This window comes from Aotus nancymaae, unplaced genomic scaffold (genome assembly GCF_030222135.1).
Source record: "Aotus nancymaae isolate 86718 unplaced genomic scaffold, 86718_ANA_hifiasm-v0.15.2.pri h1tg000059l, whole genome shotgun sequence".
In the NCBI taxonomy this organism is placed as follows: domain Eukaryota; kingdom Metazoa; phylum Chordata; class Mammalia; order Primates; family Aotidae; genus Aotus; species Aotus nancymaae.
Genome location: NW_026988473.1, coordinates 28,533,479 through 28,561,224, shown reverse-complemented (window position 1 = coordinate 28,561,224; position 27,746 = coordinate 28,533,479). Strand labels below are relative to the sequence as shown.

The 27,746-nt window shown below is 36.8% G+C and overlaps 1 protein-coding gene across 1 annotated transcript in view; it reads right to left on the bottom strand.

Annotated features, from left to right (window-relative positions):
* CCDC73 (coiled-coil domain containing 73) overlaps positions 1–27,746 on the bottom strand; it is a 162,219-nt gene that overhangs the window by 71,502 nt on the left and 62,971 nt on the right. The window contains exons 4-7 of the mRNA XM_064365053.1: positions 26,638–26,709; positions 24,547–24,582; positions 23,217–23,291; positions 7,658–7,696 (exon numbers count right to left, since the gene is read on the bottom strand). Of these exons, the coding sequence (XP_064221123.1) occupies positions 7,658–7,696; positions 23,217–23,291; positions 24,547–24,582; positions 26,638–26,709 (222 nt within the window). The remainder of the gene's footprint in view (positions 1–7,657; positions 7,697–23,216; positions 23,292–24,546; positions 24,583–26,637; positions 26,710–27,746) is intronic.

The following is a 27,746-nucleotide window of genomic DNA, read 5'->3' as shown; positions in this document are numbered from 1 at the left end:
TATTAACATGCCATAAATGAATCATCTAAAAGTACTCTCTGAGTAAACTGTAAGGAGGAAATAGTAGTTAAGAGATATTTCTAAATCTATTTAAAACTAAAGTGAACATATTTTTTCTGTAGCAAAATAGTCACTTCAGGTTGTTTCCCTTGTTTGCAATTTCTTTTTCAAAATCTTTTTATAAATAATGTTAATCAGCCTAACACTAAAAAAAAGCAAGGAGAAAATTAAAGCAATACTTTTGGGACTTTAGAAAATATTTTTTCTTTCTCTAAATCGTTTGAATAATCAGGACCTATCTACATCACTGTTTTGATTCTTTGCCCTTTCAATTTGCTAGCATAATTTCAATGTGCATTATCAAAATTCAAGTAATTTTTCTGAGATTGATTTTAATTAATATAGCATCTTCTCACTGCATTAAGAAATTAAATGATGAGGCACGAAGAATGCTTGAGGCCAGGAGTTTGAGACCAGCCTAGGCAATATAGCAAGACCCCATCTCTACAAAAATAAAAAAGTTAGCTTGGCATGGTGGCATATGCCTGTAGTCCTGGCTACTTGGGAGGTTTCAGGTGGGAGGATTGCTTGAGGCCAGGAGTTGGAGGCTGCAGTGAGCTATGTTCACCCACTGAACTCCAGCCTAGGTGACAAAGCAAGATCCCATCTCTGAAAAAGAAAGAAAAATGAAATGGCAAGGATAGTATCTCTCAGTGACAGAAAGGCAACATAGGATAGTAGATAGTCTACTTAAATTGGAGACATAGTTGCTAAAAATTAAGACTCTACTTATATAATATTGTATGGGCCTCCACTGCTTTCAGCTAAAGGAACTAGTCTTCCATATGTAGGAATTTGACTTTTAACTCTTAAAAATAAATATTATGTTAATAGAATCAATAACACTTGTTTAAAGTTTTTATCTTCACTTGACATTAGCAGAATCATTAATTGGTTTCACAACTTTCATTCACATTTTTTCCCACAACTGCTTCACCTTCTGTGATGAGCAGTTCTAAACAAAGAACAGTATAGACCCATCAACTGGCACTCAATAATTGTTTTTTGAATGAACTGTTGTTGTCTTACAGAGCTCTAATAGTAAAAATTTGATTTTGCCTAACCAGTATCCATTTCCCTTACCTAATAGCACCACAATTTACTTTGTTGAAATACTTGTTCTTCATTACAACACGGACTAAACTTCATTGCAACATGGACTAAACATTACAACAGGACTAAAATTCGGGTATCCTATTCTTCCCTAATTAAGAGAAGGGAGTGTTATTCAAAACAAACCAATTGGTTTCTACCTTCTTGGAATTTGAATCTTGAGCAAGAAGACTATATAAAACTTAAAGAAGTTCAGTAGCAATCCTATCCAAACTGATAAGACCTCTGTTGTGGGTTCCTACATCCTGCCTCACTAACACTGGAATTACTCTGGGTCCCTGTTCATTCTCAAATAATTCTTTATTCTCTGGTTCATTGTCAATGCCTCTCCTAAATTTTCTTTTACATAAGTTAACCAGAACCATTTCTTATTGCTTAAAACCAAAGTACAGGCTGGGCGTGGTGGCTCACGCCTGTAATCCAAGCACTTTGGGGAGGCCGAGGCAGGTGAATTATGAAGTCAAGAGTTCATGACCAGCCTGACCAACATGGTGTAACCCCATCCCTATTAAAAATACAAAAATCTGCCAGGTGTGGTGGTGTGCACCTGTAATCCCAGCTACTCAGAAGGCTGAAGCAGGAGAATCGCTTGAGCCTGGGAGGTGGAGGTCACAGTAAGCTGAGATCGTGCCGCTGCACTCCAGCCCAGGCGACAAAGCGAGATTCTGTCATCTCAAAAAACAAACAAACAACAAGAAAAAATAAACCAAGTATAGGCCGGGAGCAGTGGCTCACGCCTGTAATCCCAGCACTTTCGGAGGCCGAGATGGGTGGATCACTTGAGGTCAGGAGTTTGAGACCAGCCTGGTCAACATGGTGAAACCCCGTCTCCGTATATTAAGAACACAAAAATTAGCCAGGTGTGGTGGCAGCCACCTGTAATCTCAGCTAACTAGGAGGCTGAGGCAGGAGAATCGCTTGAACCCAGGAAGTGGAGGTTGCAGTGAGCCGATACTACGCCACGGCACTCCTGCCTGGGCAATAGAGTAAGACTCCATTAGAGAGGGAAAGGGAGGGGAGGGAAGGGGAGGGGAGGGGAAGAAGGAAGGAAGAAAAAAGCTAGTCTGCCTATGTTTAAATCTTGTTTCTGCAATTTAGTGTGACCTTAGGTAAATTATCTACCCTGTTTTTAGAATGACGTTTATAACAATATTTCACTCATAGGGTTGCTGTGAGGATAAAATGAATTAATATACATAAAGCACTAAAAAACAGAGCCCATTACATAAAAATCACAATAAAATGATTTATTATTCCTTAACTGATAAAAGTATCAAAAGTTTAAATTAACTTTTATTTAGAATAAGCATGGCCTTTTTAAAATATTCATGAAGGGCTGGGCATGGTGGCTCACGCCTGTAATCCCAGAACTTTGGGAGGCCAAGGTGGGCAGATCACAAGGTCAAGAGTTCATGACCAGCCTGGCCAACATGGTGAAACCCCATCTCCACTAAAAATACAAAAATTAACCAAATGTGGTAGTGCATGCCTATAATCCCAGCTACTGGGAAGGCTGAAGTAGGAAAATCACTTGAATCCAGGAGGCAGAGGTTGCTGTGAGCCGAGATCGTGCCACTGAGCTCTAGCCTGAGCAACAGAGCAAGACTCTGTCACACACACATACAAAATACACACACACACATGAAGAACACACATTAAAAGTTGTACCTAACTACATTATTTTCACAAGCCTGATAGTAGTCTGAACTTTTTCAAAGCTATTTTTTAATGATTTTAAACATGATAATATTATTGGTAATGACTCTATTAATTGAAAGTTTCTCATGTACATCATCAGGCTTTTCACTGCTTATTTGATTTAATTGTGCAGCAGTTATAATTGCAAATAAGTTGATAAATGTACTTAGTTCTGGAGAGTTTATGTCTACCTGGGTAGTTACTATTGTCAGTAATGGTGAACAATAAGGAACCACACGCCTTTCTTCTAAAATACCCCTTAATTTCTGAGTGAGAGAATTATATTAGCTCTCAACAGATGTGTAGAAACCGAACACAATGTCACTGAAAACTGGGTTAATAGCATTTTTTCAATTCAAGAAAGTTTTAATTTTTAATTCAAATCAATATTTATGTAGCCTTCATTAGAATACTGTCTACTACATAATACATGATCCCACAAAAGCTTTATTAACCTTTCAGATAAAAAGTGATGAACAAAATAGGTAGTCAGTGCCTACAAAGGTTAACAATTCTGCTAACTAAAAATGTAGCAAAGATCAAAGAGATTTCATGCATAGAGCTTTATATACATTAGAGTAATTTCTGATATACTCTATTCCAATATCCTTTGTTTAAGGTCAAAATTGAATTCAATGAAAATTGCAGTTTCATTGCATTTGTCTGAATGATATAATTCTGATTTTCAAAAACATCAGTCTATTCAATGGCCATGATATATACCATTAAGACTTCTAAATCACATGGTCACCTATAGCTAATTAGCCCACATATGCCTATATGAACCTAGTTTACCACCCTGATTTAGTTTTGAAAATTAGATGAAGTTTGCCACTAATTTCATGACTATCAACAAATAGTTTAAATTCTTTGAAAAGCAACAACAAAAAGTAATTGGTAATAACACCGTAGAGATGTAAGAATATTTTAAAGAATACAAATAAATTGATTTTTACTATTATTAAAACTTTAATGTATTATAAAGCTATTTTATTGAGATGATTAAGAAATAGTTAAGTACATATTGTTTGGTTCTTTTTATCTGCATGAATTGACTCCAATTATTTTTCTTTTACAGTTTTACTATCAAATGCAAAGACTTAGTCTACAAAAAAATAATGTCAGCATTCACTGTTTTCTAAACACATGTAGAACCTCATTTAAAACTAATCTGTGAAAGTCAAGATTAGAGGAAAAATAGCACATCCATAATTATATATATATGTATAGTCTAAAAGCTTACTTTAAAGCCTTGAGGCATTTAAAATGGGAATAATGTAAACATATTTACACACAACTTTTTAGAAATGTATTTACCTATTAAAGGCATAGCTTCACATTTCCCCCTTTTTCTACTTACTTAAGGAGACTGATTTGAAAACTTCTGGAGATAAAATTACTTTCCCTTAAAATGATCAAGTTTGTTAAGTGTAAATTTTAGAGGAAAAGATACATAAAAAAAATTTAACACATTCACTTCCAATTTTGCAACTAATCTAATTTCTTCAATATGAACCCAAACCAAATCAATGGAGTTATAAAATTCAATATGCAAAGAGTTTTATAACTCCATAAGAAAGGTAAGAGTATCTTTCTTAAGATACTCTTACCTTTTTAATTGCAAATATCAGGCATACATTACTTTAAAACCTAAAGTCATGCTACTAATATATGTGGACAGATATACATAATATTTATAATCATGCAGTTACTTCCAGATAAGTCTTCAGTTTAAAAATATTCTACTCTGAAAGAAAGTATGTGGTTATTCCTAATCATATCAAAACCTTCAACACTGAAATGGCTTAAATTTCATAAAGAAAAAAATCTTTCTTATAAGTATTTTATTTAGAGGAAAATGATACACAGAAGAGAAATACAATGTGACAATGGTTTGATACATTTACTTTCTTCATTAAACTGTATTAGCTACTCCTCAGTTATACAAGATAGACACCTATAAATTCAATTAATACCCAACATGGTCACATATATAGTAAACTGAACACAGCAGGAACGATTTGTATCAATGACCAGAGTACAATGATGGTAAATGCAATGTTCTAAGGTTTCTCTCTAACACGTTTTTATTGCATTCTTTTATTGGTAATGACTGTGATTTCTTTCAAAGTGGAGGTACTTTTAGGGATGGAAAAATCATTTGATTGGTAATTATGTTAATTTACCTCAGAACATATCACCACCTCTAAAAATCAGCTTACTGAATCACAGAAGACAGAAACTTACTAGTAGTTAAGGACTCACCTATAGGAGCTCATAAACTTTAAATTTTCTTTTCTTTTCTTTTTTCGAGACAGAGTCTCACGCTATCACCAGGCTGGAGTGCAGTGGCGTGATCCTGGCTCACTGCAACTTCCGTTTTCCGGTTTCAAGCAATTCTCCTGCCTCAGCCTCTCGAGTAGCTGGGACTACAGGCACGCACCACCACGCCCGGCTAATTTTTTGTACTTTTAGTAGAGACAGGGTTTCACCATATTTGCCAGGATGGTCTTGATCTCTTGAACTCATGATTCGCCCGCCTCTGCCTCCCAAAGTGCTGGATTACAGGCGTGAGCCACCGCACCCGGCCTAAATTTTCTTAATACTATTTTTCAAGTTACTTATTTTAGGACTCTAACATTATCTATTGCTCCCCAAAGTCCTATCTTCACACTAGTGGCTATCCTGTTTCCTGCCTTGCCCATAGACCTTGGAATAAAATAAGATTAACTGAATTACTGAATACGGTATAGCACTTTGAACAAAGAGCAAGTCAGCTGGGCACGCTGGCTCACGGCTGTAATCCCAGCACTTTGGGAGGCTGAGGCAGGTGGATCACAAGGTCAGGAGATCAAGACCATCCTGGCCAACATGGTGAAACCCCGTCTCTACTAAAATACAAAAAATTAGCTGGACATGGTAGTGCACACCTATAGTCCCAGCTACTGGGGAGGCTGGGGCAGGGGAATAGCTTGAACCTAGGAGGCAGAGATTGCAGTGAGCCGAGATCCCACCACTGCATTGCAGCCTGACTACAGAGTGAGACTCTGCCTCAAAAAAAGAACATGTCATCTAAATTATATAATAATGTGACAAGAATAATGTAAAATTAATACATGTAAGAACACTTTAGAAAAAGGAATACGTCTAACTTTTAAATCCAAAATATAAATGTTCTACAAGAATATAAATTATTAAATATATGTATCAGTATATAAAACTTTTAAAATTAAAGTGATGCAATGCTTTGAACTGTGAGAAAAAAATTATGACTATAACTTAAATATCATTTTAGTTGGTATAAATGTTGTAATTCACAATAACAAAAAGCTTAGAAGTTACTAAAAACTAGAATAAGTATATACATGTTTCCATGTTTTTTTTAAAGATTCTAAGTGTCTGTTTGATGAAATTTTAAAGTGGAATATAAAAACACATTTTATGTTGCCTTTGATCTTTAACTTGTAGCCTTATCTCCCAGGTCAAAGGGCACATTATTCAATTTCACTATATTTTGTGTAAAACTACTGTAGCGTTGAAGATGACTTTCAGTACAAATGTCATGGTACTTAAAGCTAAACCAGAATCTAGTTTTTCAGCTTCTTAATTAAAATCATGGTTTAAAATAGTCTGACAATATTATTTTTATTCTTTCCAGTTGAACAGCAACAGAATTTTCACATCTTTTATTCAATCAAGCTTAGCAATCTCTCTATGGTTCTTTTATTTTCTAACACACCAAACAATTTCAAGAAGCAAAATACTTTATGTTTTTGTATGTAATGTCAGAAGGAGTGATAGTTCATTTCTTACTTCTCATATATATAATATATATGCCTTACTCAACAATTAATTTTACTTGCTTTATAGTCTGCTCCAAAGAAAGAAGACTGAATAGCATAACCCCACTTAAAAAGCCCTTTGACAATTTAAGAGGATATGGAGAATTTTGCTCAACCAAAAACACAGAAAAAAAATCCTTCTGAATAAAATAGGGCTAAAAGGGAAAAATATCAAACTAAATATTCCATAAAATGTTATGCTGTAAAAAAACAAAAACATTAGTTTTTAAATGGACTATAAAAGAGGAATGCACAGCAAATAAATACTTGTTGAACAATATAGGATCAATACCATATCCCAAGTGTAGACTGATATTATATCCCAAATGCTACTTTGTATATTTCAATTTTTCAGGTTATAATTAATAATTACATGCTTTCACAAATATCTAGAAAAGATACCATTAAAATAAGAGATTTTAGAGTTTTATTGTTCGTTTTTACTATAAAACCCTAACAATAATTTGGGAACTGTGTAAAATTTATTTTAAACATACAGATTGAATATCCCTAATCAGAAATGCTGCGACCAGAAGCATCTCATATTTGGGATATTTTTGGATTTTAGAATATTTGCATTATACCTACCGGTTGAGCATCTCAAATGCAAAAATCTAAAGTCCAAAATACTCCAATGAGCATTTTCTTTGAGCATCATGTTGACGCTCAAAAAGTTTCCAATTCTGAAGCATTTCAAATTTTGAGTTTTCAGATTTGGGATGCTCAACCTATATAAATACTATGTAATCTCAAAATTCGTAAAATAATTCATTTATACAACAAGTGAAATTCCAAATATCACCTTGAATATTACTGGGGACAGTAATATCCAGTTTCAACTATTAATTTTTTCACTATAAATGTCACATTTATTCACAAAAATACTAATTCCCCTAAGTACTAATCCAGATGAGGAAAAAAAAAAAGTTTTGTAATTTCCTTACCATTTCACTCACTTTCTTCTGTAAAGAGTATTTAGAAACCTTGAAAAATAAGGGGGAACATTTCATTAAATTACTTTAATTATCTACAACAAATTCCTCTGACATCAAAATTACATGCTATAAAATGTGGCATTTATCTTCTGTATACCATTATTGATTTATTCAACACATATTTATGGCACCTACTATATGTTAGATACTTTCCTAGACTCCTGGAATATAGCAGTGAACAAAGCAAAGTCTCTGCCCTTAAAACTTACTTTCTAGTCAGGGTGGTGATAGATCAACAAATATAAGTAAAATGTATGCATGTTAGAGAGTGATAACCACTAAGACAAAAATAAACCAATAGAGATACAAAGAGCAGTCTAGGAGAGTTTGTTACTTCATATTGCTCTTTATTGAGGAAAAGTTTTTAAAAAACAAGCTTAACAACTGTTTTTTTTTAAAAAATAAACTCACAATCCACAGACAATAGTCATTAACACATTGGTACTACCAGTTTTTGTTTGTTTATTTTTAAGACAGGGTCACACTCTGTTTACTCAGGCTGGAGTGCACTGGCATGATCACAGCTCACTACAGCCTCAACTTCCTGAGCTCAAGCAATCCTCCTGCTGCCTCAGCCTCCTAAGTAGCTGGGTTATAGGAGCATGCCACCACACCTGGCTAATTTTTAAAATTTTTGGTAGAGACATGTTGCCAGAGCTGACCTTGAACTCCTGGGCTCAAGAGATCCTTCAGCCTTGCCCTCCCAAAGTGCTGAGATTACAGGTGTAAGCCACCATGCCCCACTCTGTCAGTTTTTTAAAAACATGCATTTATACTTTAAAAGAGAGTCAGTGGAAAGTGATAATAAATGTCTATTTTGTAACCTGCTTTATGTAATATATAATAAATACTTTTTGTGACTAATGAACAATATAACTTTTTAATAGCTACACAGTATTCCATTTCATAACTTTACCATAGTTTACCTAATCACTCATGTTTATAGGTTTACTGAGTTGAGTTTTCTACTATTATGAAATATTCTGAAAGAAACATGCTTGTATCTAGACTTTTGTAGTTATTCTTTTTATTAGGATAAGTTCCAAGAAGCAGAATTTCTAAGATTTGTTAAACTTTATAGGCTTTTAAAGACTGTTATATAAGCCAGCACAGTGGCTCATGTCTGTAATTCCAGCACTTTAGGAGGCTGAGCTGGGTGGATTGCTTGAGCCCAGGAGTTCAAAACCAACTGGGGCAACATGGTGAAAGTCTAAAAACAAACAAAACTTAGCTGAGCATGATGGTGCCTGTAATCCCAGCTACTTGGGAGGCTGAGGCCAGGATAATTGCTTGAGCCTGTGAGGCAGAGGTTGCAGTGAACTGAGACTGTGCCACTGCACTCCAGCCTGAGCAAAGAGTGAGACTCTGTCAAAAAAAAAAAAAAAAAATTGTTACATAGTCCTCCAGGGTAGTTGACCAAGTTAAGCACCAACCAGTCATGTATGAGTGCTCATTTTCTTAAATCCTACTGTTTTTTAAATTTTAAGCAAAAGTATAACAGCTACTACACATTTCCTATGAAATAAATTTTTTAGCCTACTGCCATGAATGAACTGATTATTTTATTTTAATGAATGGGTTATATATGATCCATTTCTTCCATAAATATTGAACGCATTGATATAGATGTTGTGGGTACAATACTGGACCAAAAAAAAAAAATACTGCCCAGCTTAAATTCTAGGCAAAACAATAAGCAATGTAAGTTAAAATATATGGTATATTAGATATTGATAGGTGTTAAAGAAAAATAATAAATCAGGGAAGAGGATTACATAGGACGGTCAGGAAACTCCTTTCTGAGATAGCAAATTCTGAGTAAAGACTTGGATAGAAGTAGGAAAGAATATTTCAGCAAATTCCCTAATGTGGGATAAGGCCTAGCGTGTTCAAAGAACAGCAACAAAGTCCATGTGGCCGAAAGGGAGTAAGCAAGGAGAAGAACAGCAGAGTTCAAAGAGGCACAAGGGAAGGCAAGGGGACTCAAATCATTGTAGACCTTGATATGTGTGATAGGGATTCAGTTTTTACAACTAATGATGTGGAAAGCCACTACAGAGTTCTGAGGACAAATAAGACAAAGCCTGACTTAGCTTTTTTTTTTTTTTTTTTTGACAGAGTCTTGCTCTGTCACCCAGGCTGGAGTGCAGTGGTATGATCTCGGCTCACTGTAACCTCCACCTCCTGGGTTCAAGTGATTCTCCTGCCTCAGCCTCCTGAGTAGCTGAGACTACAGGTGCATGCCACCATACCTGGCTAATTTTTTGTATTTTTAGTAGAGACAGGTTTTCACTGTTTTAGCCAGGAGGGTCTCAATCTCCTGACCTTGTAATCCACCCGCCTCAGCCTCCCAAAGTGCTGGGATTAGAGGTGTGCACCATGCCCCGCCTGACTTAGCTTTTTAAAGACTCACTCTATTGCATTAACATTAGAAGGGAACAGAGGTTGTGGCAAGAAAACCACTTAATAAACTACTGCAATAATCCAGATGAAAGAGGATGATGAAAGAGGACTAGTGTGTTAGTAGCAATGAAGTAAGAAGTGGTTGGATGCTTGATACACTCTGAAGGGAGAGCCAAAAAAAAAAAAGTAACTGGAAAAAGAGAGTTGTCATTAACAAGGGCAGAAAAGATTAAATAAGCCAGTTTTCAGGAGGTAGGATTTTAGAAACTTAGTTTTAAACATGTTGAGTTTGAGGTGTCTTTTAGATCTTCAATCAGAGAGAGACAGCAAATGGTTAATGCAGGATGGATTTGGGGTTAGGTGATACACATTTAGAAGTCATCTGTATGTAGATCCCATTTTAAAGACATGAGCCTGGATGAGATCAGAGTATTTTTTTTTTTTTTTTTTTTGAGACGGAGTCTCGCTTTGTTGCCCAGGTTGGAGTGCAGTGGCACAATTTCGGCTCACTGTAACCCCTGCCTCCTGGGTTCAAACACTTCTCCTGCCTCAGCCTCCTGAGTAGCTAAGATTCCAGGCACATGCCACCACGCCCGGATACATTTGTACTTTTAGTAGAGACGAGGTTTCACCATGTTGGTCAGGCTAGTCTTGAACTCCTGACCTCATGATCTGCCCACCTCAGCCCCCTAAAGTGCTAAGATTACAGGTGTGAGCCACCGTGCCCAGCCAATCAGAGTACTTTTTGAGGCATTCAGCATAAAAGCCAAGGGAAACGGCTGAGGTCATCTAGAAAATAAGAGGAAAAAATAAAAAGACAAAATTCAGAAGACAATATATTACTCTAATCCTGAATTTATTATCTGCTACCATTAACCAAAGATAAAACTACATCTAGAGCAAATTTACCAAATCATTTCAGGCCACCGTTCTTCACACACATTATCACCTCCGCATTTTACTATTTCTCAATTACAGTCTACAGCTATATTTTATCAATACCTCTAGAGCACTGCCCAACTAATAAACTCCCACATAGCTGCGTTTCTGACACATAGATGAATTTGAAAATAATGTAACTGGATTGACATGCAGTATTTTTTATAGATGCTATATTTAATATTTTTAATTATTTAAAAATTTGTTAATATCAGATATAGGCATACTTTTAATATCAGAACAAAACTATACTGATGCTAATGTATTAACTATAGAAGGCAATTTCAAAAGAAAATACAAATGTTTTCCTATTATAGATATCCTTTACTTTATGAAAAATTATAAGCAAAGTTAACTGAAAAGCACAGTTTAAAGAAAATTTTATTTTCCCATTAATTTTCCATTTATTAAATTTATGTTAGTTGGGAATAAAGTCCCCCAAATACTATGTTTAAACATTTAACCTCTTCCTCTTCTTAAACAGTTCAGCCTTAAGTCCTTTAGGTTAGGTAGAATAAGGTAGGGGTCTGTGAGGAAGTGGTGAGGGGGTTGTGTCTAGAGCACTCTCCAGAACAGAGTAACAGGCCTGAATGTAGAGAAGAGAATTTCCCCATATAAGGGAGGGCCGTCTACTGTGGGGAGTCAGAAACTAAGTAAGGTGAGGAGGGTAACCCTGCAAAAGGGCAACCCAGCTGAAGGTGTCAGAATCTAAGCAGGAAAAGGAAGACATCCACATAAGGGAAGAGGGGGCAGTGGAACGGTGGACTGGTTACATAACAGGGTGTTTTATAAAATAAGTCAATGTCTTAGTGATAATGAAAATCAGATTTCTCACTGAAAGAGAAGAAAAGTATAAATACAGAAAGGAAATAAACTAAAACAATCTTTGTGGTTTGGGGTTGTAATTTGCAGTAGTGCAAATTAATGGTTTTCAAAATACATACATAGATACAAAAATATAACTGTAAGTGTAGGTGTATATGCATGTATGTATGTAAATATAAACATATATTCCCTAGTTCTGTCCACTGAGGGTATCTGAGAATAATGACACTCCAACAGTAATAATTGTAATAGCACTCAGGTCTTGATTTCTACATGCCATTTTCTACTAACAGGAACCAGAGCAACATGGAGAAATGGTTTATTCTAGGGCAAGATCAGGTAAAGTATATGAGGTGATCCTGGTACATTTTATTTTATCTGAAAGCAGAAAAATGCTAAAAGAATGATGAAGACATGTCAAAAATACTCAGCAGCCATCTTGAATAGACTCCCACTGGCCAAACCAATAATAATTTGATAAAAATAAATGGTAGTCAAATATTTTAATCCATTGTACAAAACAGGAAACTATGTCTATATTGATATAAATAAATATATTAGAAGTTTGGTGAGAATGTATTTACATAGTTTCAAAATGCCTCTCCATAAAATACTGTGATAACAAAGGAGAAAAGAGTAACTTTACAGTGGAGAAACTTGTCAGATATTACCTTAGTCAAATTATCAGAGTGAACATCACCAACAATAAAACAAATTGAAACCATTAACTATCTGATAGGATTCAATAAGAAGAATAATATGGCATTACTTCTGCAATATTCCTGCCAGATATACATAAACTGAATCTAACCATGATGAAACACTGTACAAACAGAAACTGAGGAACATTCTATAGAATAGTGGTCTGTGATCTTCAAGAGTGTCCAAGTTATAAAAATAAACCAAAGACTAGGAAAGTCTTCCAAAGTTATAAAAATCAACCAAAGACTAGGAAAGAGGTTACAGGGCTATGACAACTAAATACAAACATGGGATTCTAAACTGGATCCTTTTGCTATAAAGTACTTTATTGGGACAACTGGGTGAAATGAGTCCTGAACATTACAGTTATGTACCAATGTTAACTTCTTGATTTTGATTGCTGTGTTATGGCTTCACAGGAGAACGTCACTTATTGTAAGAACAATATGCTATAGTAATGAAATGACAGAGCATCAGTTTGGCAAATTATTCTCAAATCATTCAGGAAAATAAGTTCTTTGTATTGTACTTGCAATATCTCTAAAAGTTTATGATAGTTTCAAAAGAAAAAAACTTAAGTGATTCTTAAAAACATTGTGGAATGAACTAACGTGAAATCTTTGAAAAATATGTAGCCTCAATAAAAGAAGTTAATATACAGCTGAAGTTTAAAAGAAAAATAATAAAATTGTCAGACATCAAAACTAAGACAGGAAACCCATAGTCAGAGTTGTAAAAGTATGCAAGCTGATGCTTTGGTAATCCAGAAACCCCTAAACACAGATACAGGCTTTCATGGTAAAGTCAGGATTTTAATATCCATGTGAACACAAAGTCAAGAAATCTAGAACTTTAGCATAGAGAAAGGACTCTAGAAGAACAGCTAACTCCAAGAAAGGAAGACTAGAGAACTCAGCCTACCAGCACAACAAAATGTCTTTGCCTAGATCACTGATCCAAAACCAAAAATTATTCCATGAGAAATAGAAAAACCTAAACTTGTAGTACAAAAGGGTATAAAGTCCTAATAATATACACTCCCTGCATGGTATATACATCCTAGATGGTAAATTAAGGTTAACAACCAGAAACTGTTCTGTGAAACCCATGAGGCTCAGAACAGAAGCAAATGCAGAAGAGCTCTGTAGGAAGACTTCCACAAGTTCATCAGAAAAATACAACCTCCACTAAAGAGGGGCTCACAATTTAAAATTTATGAACCACATTAAAAAGGAAGATTTACAATGAGGGAGCATCAGCAGGCAGCCACAGCAAACAGGAAGTCTTGTACTCACTAATAATTAAAGGTAACAGAAGAATCTCAAAGATATCATTAAAAATATTTTTAATGATTAGAGACATAAAAGACAAGAAATATGAGAAAAATATAAGATACCTTAAAAAGGCAGATTTTAAAAAGCACCAAGTAGAACATCTATAAAAGAAAAAGGTCATTATAAAATTAAAAACTTAGAACATAAGTTATATGGCAGATAAAACATAGTTGAAGAATTAGTGAACTAAAAGATATATCTAAGGAAATTACATAAGATACTGCAAGCTCACAGGCATAAAGAAATAGAAAGTGTATAAGGTATACAGACATGAAGGACAGAATGAGAATATTCAAAATATATCTTCTTAGGAGTTGGAAAGGGGAAAATACAAAGACTTGGTGGGTAAGGTACTACTTGAACTGATAATGACTTAAATTGCTCTCAAAAATAAATATATTAATTTTCATGTCACGAAATAACTCTTAAATTATAAAAAAGAAAACAGATTTTTGGCTCGGATCCAAGACGGCTGATTAGGAGGAAGTCGGGATTGCAGCTCCAAGAGAAGGCTCAGAGGGTGAGTGGACGCCGCATTTCCAGACGATTTTTTACTGCCCACAGACCAGGAGATTCACAGGAGGAGGAGCCCCACGGGTTGCCAGCGCCGCTGGTTTGAGCGGCAAGGCCGCTCGGCCTACGCCCTGGGGCGGGGAGCAGCGGCTCGTTGTACAGAGTGAGAGTGACTGAGTCCCCTCTGAGCCAGCAAGGGGAGCTGAAGCAGGGATTCAAGCCAGGAGACTCCCGGGCAAGGGCGCGCCACGAATCTCAGAGCCGCTGCTTTGGCTGATGCAGCGGCTCACAGGGCAGCGGATTTTTACTGCCCACAGACCAGGAGATTCACAGGTGGAGGAGCCCCACGAGTTGCCAGCGCCGCTGGTTGGACTGGCGAGGCCGCTCGGCCTGGACCTGGGGCAGGGAGGAGCGGCTCCTTGTGCAGAGTCAGCGAGACAGGATCCCCTCTGGGCCAGCAAGGGGAGCTGAGGCAGGGAGTCAAGCCAAGAGATTCCCGGGCAAAGAGGGCACCACTGGAAACACGGCTGAACCCGGGACGGTCCAGCTCTGTGGAGGAGGGACGTCCCCCACCGGGAAACACCCTGCAGTTCCCAGGGCAATTTGCTGTAACCAAGACAACCCGCCACTACAGAGACTCCGTCACTACAGGGGCGGGCCAGCATAGCGGAAGCAGTTATAACTACACCCATATAAACAGGACTGCAGGGAAGTTCACACGGAACCTGGGCGGAGCCCACAGCAGCTCAGCGAAGCCTCTGCAGGCTGAGTGTGACTAGGCTGCCACCTTGTGGGCAGGGAAAACAATTGCAAGCCAGCGGAAAATCAAAAAGCCCTAACTCCTCGGGACAGAACACCTGGGGGGAAGAAAAGGGGGTTTATGAGTTCAGCTACTGCAGACTTAAAATTACCAAAATCAGAAAGACAGCAACTACAAAGTCGATAGGTGGATAAATCCACAAAGATGGGAAGAAACCAGCACAAAAAGGATGAAAATACCCAAAACCAGAACACCTCTCCTCCTACAAGGGAGCACAACTCCTCACCAGCAAGGGAGCAAGACTGGATGGAGAATGAGTGTCATGAAATGACAGAATCAGCTTTCAGAAAGTGGATAATAAGAAACTTCCGTGAGCTAAAAGAATATGTTCTAACCCAATGCAAAGAAACTAAGAAACTTGAAAAAAGACTTGACGAAATGTTAACGAGAATGGACAACTTAGAGAGGAATATGAGCGAATTGATGGAGCTGAAAAACACAACACGAGAACTTCGTGAAGCATGTACAAGTTTCAACAGCCGAACTGACCAAGTAGAAGAAAGGATATCAGAGGTCGAAGATCAACTCAATGAAATAAAACGAGAAGGCAAGATTAGAGAAAACAGAGTAAAAAGAAATGAACAGAGTCAACAAGAAATATGGGACTATGTGAAAAGACCTAATCTACGTTTGATAGGTGTACCTGAATGTGATGAAGAGAATACATCCAAGCTGGAAAATACTCTTCAGGATATTATCCAGGAAAACTTCCCCAACCTAACAAGGCAGGCCAATATTCAAGTCCAGGAAATACAGAGAACACCACAAAGATATTCCTCTAGAAGAGCAACCCAAGGCACATAATCATCAGATTCAACAGGGTTGAAACGAAGGAGAAAATACTAAGGGTAGCCAGAGAGAAAGGTCGGGTTACCCACAAAGGGAAGCCCATCAGACTCACAGCAGATCTCTCAGCAGAAACCCTACAGGCCAGAAGGGAGTGGGGGCCGATATTCAACATCCTTAAAGAAAAGAACTTTCAACCCAGAATTTCATATCCAGCCAAACTAAGCTTCATAAGTGAAGGAAAAATAAAATCCTTTGCGAACAAGCAAGTACTCACAGATTTCATCACCACCAGACCGGCTTTACAAGAGCTCCTGAAGGAGGCACTACACATAGAAAAGAACAACCAGTACCAGCCACTCCAAAAACGCACGAAATGGTAAAGAGCATCAACACAATGAAGAATCTGCATCAACCAATGGGAAAAACAGCCAGCTAGCATCAAAATGACAGGATCAAATTCACACATAACAATATTAACCCTAAATGTAAACGGACTAAATGCCCCAATCAAAAGACACAGATTGGCAAATTGGATAAAAAGCCAAAACCGGCCGGGCGCGGTGGCTCAAGCCTGTAATCCCAGCACTTTGGGAGGCCAAGGCGGGTGGATCACGAGGTCAAGAGATCCAGACCATCCTGGTCAACACTGTGAAACCCCATCTCTACTAATACAAAAAAATTAGCTGGGCATGGTGGCGCGTGCCTGTAATCCCAGCTACTCAGGAGGCTGAGGCAGGAGAATTGCCTGAACCCGGGAGGCGGAGGTTGCGGTGAGCCGAGATCGCGCCATTGCACTCCAGCCTGGGTAACGAGAGCGAAACTCCGTCTCAAAAAAAAAAAAAAAGCCAAAACCCATCAGTGTGCTGTATCCAGGAAACCCACCTCACATGCAAGGATACACAAAGGCTCAAAATAAAGGGATGGACGAAAATTTACCAAGCAAATGGAGAGCAAAAAAAAGCAGGAGTTGCAATTCTCATCTCTGATAAAACAGACTTTAAAGCAACAAAGATCAAAAGAGACAAAGAAGGACATTACATAATGGTAAAAGGATCAATGCAACAAGAAGAGCTAACGATCCTAAATATATATGCACCTAATACAGGAGCACCCAGATACATAAGGCGAGTTCTTAAAGACTTACAAAGAGACCGAGACTCCTACACAATAATAGTGAGAGACTTCAACACACCATTATCAATATTAGACAGATCAATGAGACAGAAAATTAATAAGGATATCCAGGACTTGAACTCAGACCTGGAACAAGCAAACCTAATAGACATTTACAGAACTCTCCACCCCAAATCCACAGAATATACATTCTTCTCAGCACCACATCACACCTACTCTAAAATTGACCACATAATTGGAAGTAAATCACTCCTCAGCAAATGCAAAAGAACGGAAACCATAACAAACAGTCTCTCAGACCACAGTGCAATCAAGTTAGAACTCAGAATTCAGAAGCCAACCCAGAACCGCACAGCCTCATGGAAATTGAACAACTTTCTCCTGAATGTTGACTGGATAAACACTGAAATGAAGGCAGAAATAAAGATGTTCTTCGAAACCAACGAGAACGAAGACACCACATACCAGAATCTCTGGGACACATTTAAAGCAGTCTCTAGAGGAAAATATATAGCAATAAGTGCCCACATGAGAAGAAAGGAGAGAACTAAAATCGACACCCTATCATTAAAATTGAACGAGCTAGAGGAGCAAGATCAAAAAAACTCAAAACCTAGCAGAAGACAAGAAATAACTAAGATCAAAGCAGAATTGAAGGAGATAGAGACACGAAAAACCCTTCAAAAAATCAATAAATCCAGGAGCTGTTTTTTTGAAAAAATCAACAAAATAGACAGACCACTAGCCAGACTAATAAAAAAGAAAAGAGAGAACAACCAAATAGATGCAATAAAAAATGATAAAGGGGCTATCACCACAGATTGCACAGAAATTCAAACCATCATCAGAGACTATTACAAAGAACTCTATGCACATAAATTAGAAAACCTGGAAGAAATGGATAAATTCCTGGACAGTTGCCTCCTCCCAAACCTAAACCAGGAAGAAGTTGAAACCCTGAATAGACCAATAACAAGGTGTGAAGTCGAGGGAGCAATTAAGAGCCTACCACCCAAAAAAAGCCCAGGTCCAGATGGGTTCACAGCCGAATTCTACCAGACATACAAAGAGGAACTGGTACCATTCCTACTGAAACTATTCCAAATAATCCAAAAAGAGGGAATCCTTCCCAAATCATTTTATGAGATCAACATCATCCTAATACCAAAACCCAGCAGAGACTCAACAAGAAAAGAAAACTACAGGCCAATATCCATGATGAACATAGATGCAAAAATTTTCAATAAAATACTGGCAAGCCGATTACAACAGCACATCAAAAAGCTTATCCACCATGATCAAGTAGGATTCATCCCAGGGATGCAAGGCTGGTTCAATATACGCAAGTCTATAAATGTAATTCACCACATAAACAGAACCAAAGACAAAAACCACATGATTATCTCAATTGATGCAGAGAAGGCCTTCGACAAAATTCAACAGCCCTTTATGCTAAAAACTCTCAATAAACTAGGTATCGACGGAATGTACCTCAAAATAATAAAAGCTATTTATGACAAACCGACACCCACTTCATACTGAATGGGCAAAAACTGGAAGCATTCCCTTTGAAATCTGGCACTAGACAAGGATGCCCTCTCTCACCACTCCTATTCAATATAGTACTGGAAGTTCTAGCCAGAGCAATCAGACAAGAAAAAGAAATAAAGGGTATTCAATTAGGAAAGGAGGAAGTCAAATTGTCTCTATTTGCAGACCACATGATTGTATATCTAGAAGACCCTATCATCTCAGCCCAAAATCTCCTGAAACTGATAAGCAACTTCAGCAAAGTCTCAGGATACAAAATCAATGTGCAAAAATCACAAGCATTCCTATACACCAATAACAGACTTAAAGAGAGCCAAATCAAGAACGAACTGCCATTCACAATTGCTACAAAGAGAATAAAATACCTGGGAATACAACTAACAAGGAACGTAAAGGACCTCTTCAAGGAGAACTACAAATCACTGCTCAACGAAATAAGAGAGGACACAAACAGATGAAGAAACATTCCATGTTCATGGTTAGGAAGAATTAATCTCGTGAAAATGGCCATACTGCCCAAAGTAGTTTACAGATTCAACGCTATCCCCATCAAGCTACCAATGACCTTCTTCACAGAACTGGAAAAAACCACCTTAAACTTCATATGGAACCAAAAGAGAGCCCGCATAGCCAAGTCAATTCTAAGCAAAAAGAACAAAGCGGGAGGCATCACACTACCAGACATCAAACTCTACTACAAGGCTACAGTAATCAAAACAGCATGGTACTGGTACCAAAACAGAGATATAGACCAATGGAACAGAACAGAGGCGTCGGAGGCGACACAACATATCTACAACCACCCGATATTTGACAAACCTGATAAAAACAAGCAATGGGGAAAGGATTTCCTGTTCAATAAGTGGTGTTGGGAAAACTGGCTAGCCATATGCAGAAAGCAGAAGTTCGACCCCTTCCTGACACCTTACACTAAAATTGACTCCAGATGGATTAAAGACTTAAACATAAGACGTAACACCATAAAAACACTAGAAGGAAACCTAGGCAAAACCATTCAGGACATAGGCGTAGGCAAGGACTTTATGACCAAAACACCAAAAGCAATGGCAACAAAAGCCAAAATAGACAAATGGGACCTAATCAAACTCCACAGCTTCTGCACGGCAAAAGAAACAGTCAATAGAGTGAATCGGCAACCAACAGAATGGGAAAAAATTTTTGCAGCCTACCCATCTGACAAAGGGCTGATATCCAGAATTTACAACGAGCTAAAAAAGATTTACAAGAAAAAAACAAACAAGCCCATTCAAAAATGGGCGGAGGATATGAACAGATACTTTACAAAAGAAGACATACATGAGGCCAACAAACATATGAAAAAATGCTCATCATCACTGGTCATTAGAGAAATGCAAATCAAAACTACATTGAGATACCATCTCATGCCAGTTAGAATGGCGATCATTAAAAAATCTGGAGACAACAGATGCTGGAGAGGATGTGGAGAAATAGGAACACTTTTACACTGTTCGTGGGAGTGTAAATTAGTTCAACCACTGTGGAAAACAGTGTGGCGATTCCTCAAGGACCTAGAAATAGAAATTCCATTTGACCCAGCAATCCCATTACTGGGCATATATCCAAAGGATTATAAATCATTCTACTACAAGGACACATGCACACGAATGTTCATTGCAGCACAGTTTACAATAGCAAAGTCCTGGAACCAACCCAAATGCCCATCGATGATAGACTGGACAGGAAAAATGTGGCACATACACACCATGGAATATTATGCAGCCATAAAAAACGAGGAGTTCACGTCCTTTGTAGGGACATGGATGAACCTGGAAACCATCATTCTCAGCAAACTGACACAAGAACACAAAATCAAACACCACATGTTCTCACTCATAGGCGGGTGTTGAACAAGGAGAACACATGGACACAGGGAGGGGAGCACTATATATGGGGGTCTGTTGCGGGGGAGTCGGGGGGACAGCAGGGGGGTGGGGAGTTGGGGAGGGATAGCATGGGGAGAAATGCCAGATATAGGTGAAGGGGAGAGAGGCAGCAAATCACACTGCCACGTATGCACCTATGCAACAACCTTGTATGTTTTTCACATGTACCCCAAAACCTAAAATGCAATTAAAAAAAAATAAAATAAAATAAATAAAAAAGAAAACAGACAAATATTTTAGTAATAACAAGAATTATTGTAATTCAATTTAGGAAGCTGTATGACTGAGAATGATTTTCAAAAGAATTTCTTAGAGCAGATTTAGGTTCATAGCAAAATCCAAGGGAAGGTACAGAGATATACCATATATTCTTTGCCCCATACATATATAAAATCCCCTATTATTAACATCCCCCAGCAGAGGGGTTTGGTTCTGTGTCCCTACCTAAATCTCATGTCAAATTGTAATCCCACATCATTGGAGGAGGGGCCTGGTGGAGGGATTGGATAATGGTGGCAGTTTCTAATGGTTAGCACCATCCCATTAGTGCTGTCTCATGATGGAATTCTTAGGAGATATGGTTGTTTAAAAGTGTGTAGCACTTCCCCTTTAGAGCTCTCTCTCTCCTGCTCCACCATGGTAAAACATGCTTACTTTCCCTCCCGCCATGATTTTCAGTTTCCTGAGGCCTCCCAGCCATGCTTCCTATATAGCCTGTGGAACTGTAAGTCAATGAAACCTCTTTTCTTATAAATTACTCAGTCTCAGGTAGCTTTTTATAGCAATGTGAAGACAGACTAATACAGGTACATTTGATACAATTAATGAACCTACACTGGCATCATTATCACCCAAAGTTCACAGCTTACATTAGAATTCACTGTTGGTATTATACAATCTATGGGTTTGGATAAGTATATGACATGTATCCACCATTAGAGTATCATACAGAGTATTTTTACTGCCCTAAAAATCTTCTGTGCTCTGCCTTTTCATCTCTTCTTCCTTCAACCCCTGGCAACCACTCTTTCTCTCTCTTTCTTTTTCTTTCTTTCTTCTTTCTTTCTTTTTCTTTCTTTTTTTTTTTTTTTCCTCAAAGTTTCACTCTTGTCCCCCAGGCTAGAGTGCAATGATCTTGGGTCACTGCAACCTCCACCTCCCAGCTTCAAGCAATTCTCCTGCCTCAGACACCCAAGTAACTGGGACTACAGGTGCACGCCCACCACGCCCAGCTAATTTTTGTATTTTTAGTAGAGACAGGGTTTCACCATGTTGGCCAGGCTGGTCTCGAACTTCCAACTTCAAGTGATTGCCTGCCTTGGCCTCTCTTTATTCTTTTAATCAAGAGTAGATCCCCTTTCTTTTTTCATTACACTGAAGTTTTGTTTTGGTTTGGTTTTAGCTTTTAGGTTCAGGGGTACATGTGCAGGTCTGTTATACAGGTAAATTGCATGTCACAGGGGTTGGGTACATGATTTCATCACTCAGGTAATAAGCACAGAAACCAATAGGTCCTTTTATGATTCTCATCTTCCTCCCATCCTCCACACTCAAGTAGGCCCCAGTGTCTGTTGTTACCTTGTTTAACACTGAACTGTTTTTAGTGCATCTTAGACAATTAGACACAATTAGTCCAGCTTAAACAATTTGACACAATTAGACAATTAGTCCAGCTTAAACAATTAGACACAATCACAGTGTGTGGAATTATAGAATGTACCACACACTGTGATTGTGTCTAATTGTTTCACCATAATTAGATTTCTAATATATTTTGCAAGAAAATTACATAGGTGAAGTTCTGTGCTCCTTAATAACAGTGGATCCATGGAAAAGCTGTACCATTATTAACATTGCTAGACTCAGTCACTTGATTAAAGTGGTGACCTTCACGATCCTAACAGAAAAATACATTTTGCTCTTTGTAATTAATGTTATCTGAAATTGCATGAATACTGTTTTCCCAACAATCGTTATTTCATTATTTACTTCATTTTACTTTTTGTCTTCCCCATTAGACTGTAAGCTTCACAAGGGCAGATTTTTGTCTTGTTTATCATTGCTATATCCTCAATGCTGAGAAAAGTGTTTGTACATAGTAGACCTTCAATATATATTGAATTAATCCTCATTTAATACTTCTGTATTCTCTATGAGACTATGAACAACTTAAGGGCAAAGGCAATATTTTCTTAGTTTTTGTATTTGCAGGAAATAAACACAGTACTTAGCACATAGTAAAAATTCAGTTAATGCTATGTTAATTTTTAAGGACCATGGGTAAATCAGTTACAATATATATGCCTTACTCATTTTCCTTATGTATGAAATGTTAAAAATATATCTATTTAACTATATTAATATACGGTATATTAAAAATTATTTTAATTTTTTAAAAATAAAATACAGTCAAGCAAAATTCCTAATTTGAAACAAGGCTTTTAGGAAAAAAGTATTAAATTATGTAATATATCATATATGAATTTTTGTCAGCTTTGCAGCTTACATATCTAATGGAATTTTACTGATACAATGCTAAAATAACTACTTTTTAAACAATACTTATTTTTTACCTGTAGTGCTTTTAATGTTTCCTTCAATCCTTCTATTTCTTTTTCTTTTATTTCTGTAGCAAGTTGATATCTTCCCTTTAAGTAAAAAACTCTATTTCAATACTTTCCAATGCAAACGATAATACAAAAGAGTAAAATATAAGAGCTCAAGAACCAAAATCTCTACTGTAAACCAAATATTTCACAGTTTTTAACCCTGTATCTGTACTACAAATTACATTTCTAATGATTTCAAAATATCATAAAATTACAATAAGGCCTTTATATGGTTACAATGATCATGAAATAGAATATCTTATTATAATGACAAATCATTTTATCAGTAGAGCATCCTACCTGAGAACTTAGATACTTTATAATTACTTAATTCATATAACTAGAAAAAATATATTCTAATTAATAAGATACAGGTACATTTGTCTAAAGAATATAAAAATATGGGAGAATTTTTTAAAGAAGATCTTTGGTTAAAAATAAACTATAAGTGATTATTATTAATGGTATGTTCATTGATAAAATAAAAATACGTATTAACTATTAAATAGCTAGAGAATATATTTAGTGCCAAATAAATTTCTAGGCATGTTGGCGCTTTCTACCCTTTGCCAGTTGGTCTGCATCCAGTTGCCAGACATTTCCTTTTTTTTTTTTTGAGACAGAGTCTCGCTCTGTTGCCCATGCTGGAGTACAGTGGCGTGATCTCAGCTCACTGCAACCTCCACCTCCTGAGTTCAAGCGATTCTCCTGCCTCAGCCTCCTGAGTAGCTGGGATTACAGGCGTGTGCCACCAGGCCCAGTTATTTTTTGTATTTTCAGTAGAGACAGGGTTTTACCATGTTGGTCAGGCTGGTCTCCAACTCTTGACCTTGTGATCTACCCACCCCAGCCTCCCAAAGTGCTGGGATTACAGGCATGAGCCACGTCACCTGGCCCATATTTTTTAAAGACAGCAACTACATTGAAAAAGCACTAAAAACATATCATGGTTAATAGAAACATTGCAGTAGAATGGGAAGAACATTAATTCGGAGCCTGAAGATGTCTGGGTTCTAGTCCCAATTTTGCAACTTCAAAGTGAGACATTTGGCAAGTCATTTAATCTTGTTAGGCCTCTGTATTCTGAACTATAAAATGACAGAAGTGAAGTAACATGATTATCTTGGGTCCTTTCTAAGATTTTAAGCAGTTAACCATCTCCATTAGTTTGTTACTAACGGTCTTTTCTATTATGGTAAACAATAGATAATCAAAGGCATTTAACTATGTTTTAAATTATTTTCTAAAAATAAATACCTTTAACAGACAGAAAATTTTAAAAATTAATAAATACCTTTTCTTCTTCCAGGGCACATATCTTCATTTGCAACTGATAAACAATTTTAAAAATTAAAATAAAGTAAGGTAAACTGTTAACAGTGATCTACACTGGTCACTGAAACTAAAACACTTTACACATCTATATTGCTTGAAATGGAAATAATGTGAATATGTTACTTTCAGATTCAGAAAATAAAATAATGATCTAAAAGGAGAAAGAAGCCAGTCACCAAAGTAAATAAACTATTTGTTTATTTATTTGAGATCAGGTCTTGCCAAGCTGCCCAGTCTGTACTCCAACTCCAGGAATCAAGGGATCCTGCCTGAGCCTCCCAAATAGCTGGGACTACTGGTGCACACCACTACACTCAGCTCAAAATTAGCATTAATCACACTGATTAGAGATACCAATTATCCTTGAAAATTTTGTTTTTTCCTCCAGAAGTTTTTTTTAAATGTCTAAATATTTTGCCATCTATGCCTAAATAACAGCTTGTATCATTTTCAAAAGTACAGTTTTGTAAATCAATATCCTTTGTATTAGCATTGACAGTATTTATGTTTAAAATTTTTTTAAACTCATATGTAGCCTAACAAATTATGACCTGTTTTAAAAAAATAATGACTTTTTAAAGGCCAGGCATGGTAGTTCATGCCTGTAATCTCAATACTTTGGGAAGCTGAGGCGACAGAATTGCTTGAGCCCAAGAGTTTGAGACTGGCCTGGGCAATATAGTGAGACTTGTCTCGACAAAAAAACTAAAAAAAAAAAAATTTTTTTTTAAGCACCTGTAGTCCCAGCTACATGGGAGGTGGGAGAATTTGAGCCCTGGGAGGTAGAAATTGCAGTGAGCTGAGGAGGTGGGAGGTTTGAGCCCTGGAGGTAGAAATTGCAGTGAGCTGAGATCGCACTACTGCATTCCGGCCTGGGCAACCGGGCAAGACTGTTTCTAAATAAATAAATAAATAGATAAATAAAATGACATTTTAAGACAGAAAAACTAATGTACATACACCAAAGGAAGATTATGAAATATTCTCAGCAGCAGAAGGGTATTAGGCAAAATTTTCAAGAAATGAAATTTTTATTTAGAACTTCCCTTTTTCCCACTCCTCATATTCAAGATCCCTTTCTTAAACACACACACACACACACACACACACACACACACACGAGAAAACAAAAAAACAACCCTAGAGCACTTTCTCCTCTACCCTTCAGATATATCTTGCCCAAAGTCCTTTGTGACAGCCAAGATGTGGAATTGGGCTTTCCTAGAGAATACTATGCTACGCTTTTGGCTTTTGCTTCCTTAACCTTCAATTAAAACTCTCATAATCTTGGTTAGGCCTATCTCAGATTAAAGGAAGAAAGTCTCTCATTTGCTTAAACAAATTCATACATCTACACACACTTGTATTATAAAGATGAAGATAGGAAAGGAAAAAGGAAGAAAAAATAATGATGTGAGATAGATATAAGGAAACTTCCACAGGATATTTTACATGAGCACATTTTCTAAAACTATTATATTTTCTTACTAGGAACTGAAGAGAAATTTTAGTCAAGAAAAGCTATCAAATTCAAATTAGCTGAAGGTATGTACAGCAATTCATTTCTTGATTTTTTTCTCATTTTTGTACTACTATTTCTTAGTTATTGATGATTGATATTTATGGAGGTTTCAAGTACATAATAATCATCTCCTCTAATCCTTGACATCTCCCTACTTGCATCTCAGATTTTGATCATAATGTTATCACTCTACTTGGGTAACAGGGTACTATGGAAGAAGCAAGAGTCTAGGAAGTTCTAATAAAAGAAAGAGGAAAGAAAGAACAAGAACATACACATCCCACTCACCTAAATTATTTAGGACAGATGAAAATATATCTCCATCTCCAAGAAAATAGTTTTCCCCATTTCCCTCCTTAACAAACCCATTCTACTACTTTTTTTTTTTTTCATTTCCTACTTCCTATAATACCTTGTTCTCCTTTTTGTCTTTGGTGAGTATGGAGAACAGCTTGCCATAATATTCATGGGAGGGCGAGGAAATGCAATATTTAAAATGGTAGTGTTTGTCTATCCTTAGAAAATTACCTGCTTTTTAAAAACTGCCATGGCTTCCCTGTGTTGCTTTGCCAGTGTTTCCTTTTGATTCTGAAGAGTCTCCTGTTTCAAAAATTATGACAAGTTAAAACACAAATTCTAGTAACTCTCTTTCAGCTTTAAATCTTAACCGGGTTCACAAGTTAAAGTTAACCATACTTTTTACATGTATTATTTTGGGCTCCTGGAATGCAACTTTAAACCAATTTTATGATTTTTTTTTTAGATAGGGTCTCTGTTGCCTGGGCTGGAATGCAGTGGCACAATCACAGCTCACTGCAGTCTCGACCTTCCGAGGCTCAGATGATTCTCTTGCCTCAGATTTTCCAGTAGCTGGGATTACAGATGTCTGCCACCATGCCTGGCTAATTTTTATAATTTTTGTAGAGATGGGGTTTTGCCGTGTTGCCCAGGCTAGTCTCAAACTCCTAGACTAAAGCAATCCACCCACTTCAGTCTCCCAAAATGCTGGGATTACAGGTATGAGCCACCACACCTGACCCAATTTTATAATTTTTTAATTGTCATAGAATCATCATAAAAAAATTTTGCTTCCTACTGCTTTTTTCATGAAAAAAACACATTGCTTCTAAAATTTTTAAGCTTTGGACATTGCTTGCTCTAAAGTTTTCTTCAAGAAAATATATTTTAACCAAAAGTTATTCAAATTAACAAATCAGCAGTCCTAGTATACAAGCAAACTATCGTCTTCAGGTTTCCAAACAACAACCAGTTTTATCATCTAAGCAAAATGCTTACCTGGCAACATATACACCTTTAAGTTCATTGGAATAATTTTTTACAAACCAAAACTACCATAGAGAATTTCTGAAAAAAGTCCACATATGTAATTCAATTTCTTTTTTTCCCCTTCTCCTACCTTTGGTCGAAGTTGCATGTTCTGTTCTTTCTATTTGAGATGACTTTAACATTCTTCTTCTATTTTTATCAAAGTTAATAATTCTCATCATTTAAAAATTAGGTCTAAAAGTGGTAACCACTTTAAAATTTTTCCATTGTTTGCTTCATATTTCTAAAAAATACATTGAGTTAGCAACTTAAAAAGTTTTCCTTTTGACCTCTTATTGATGGTGGCAGTG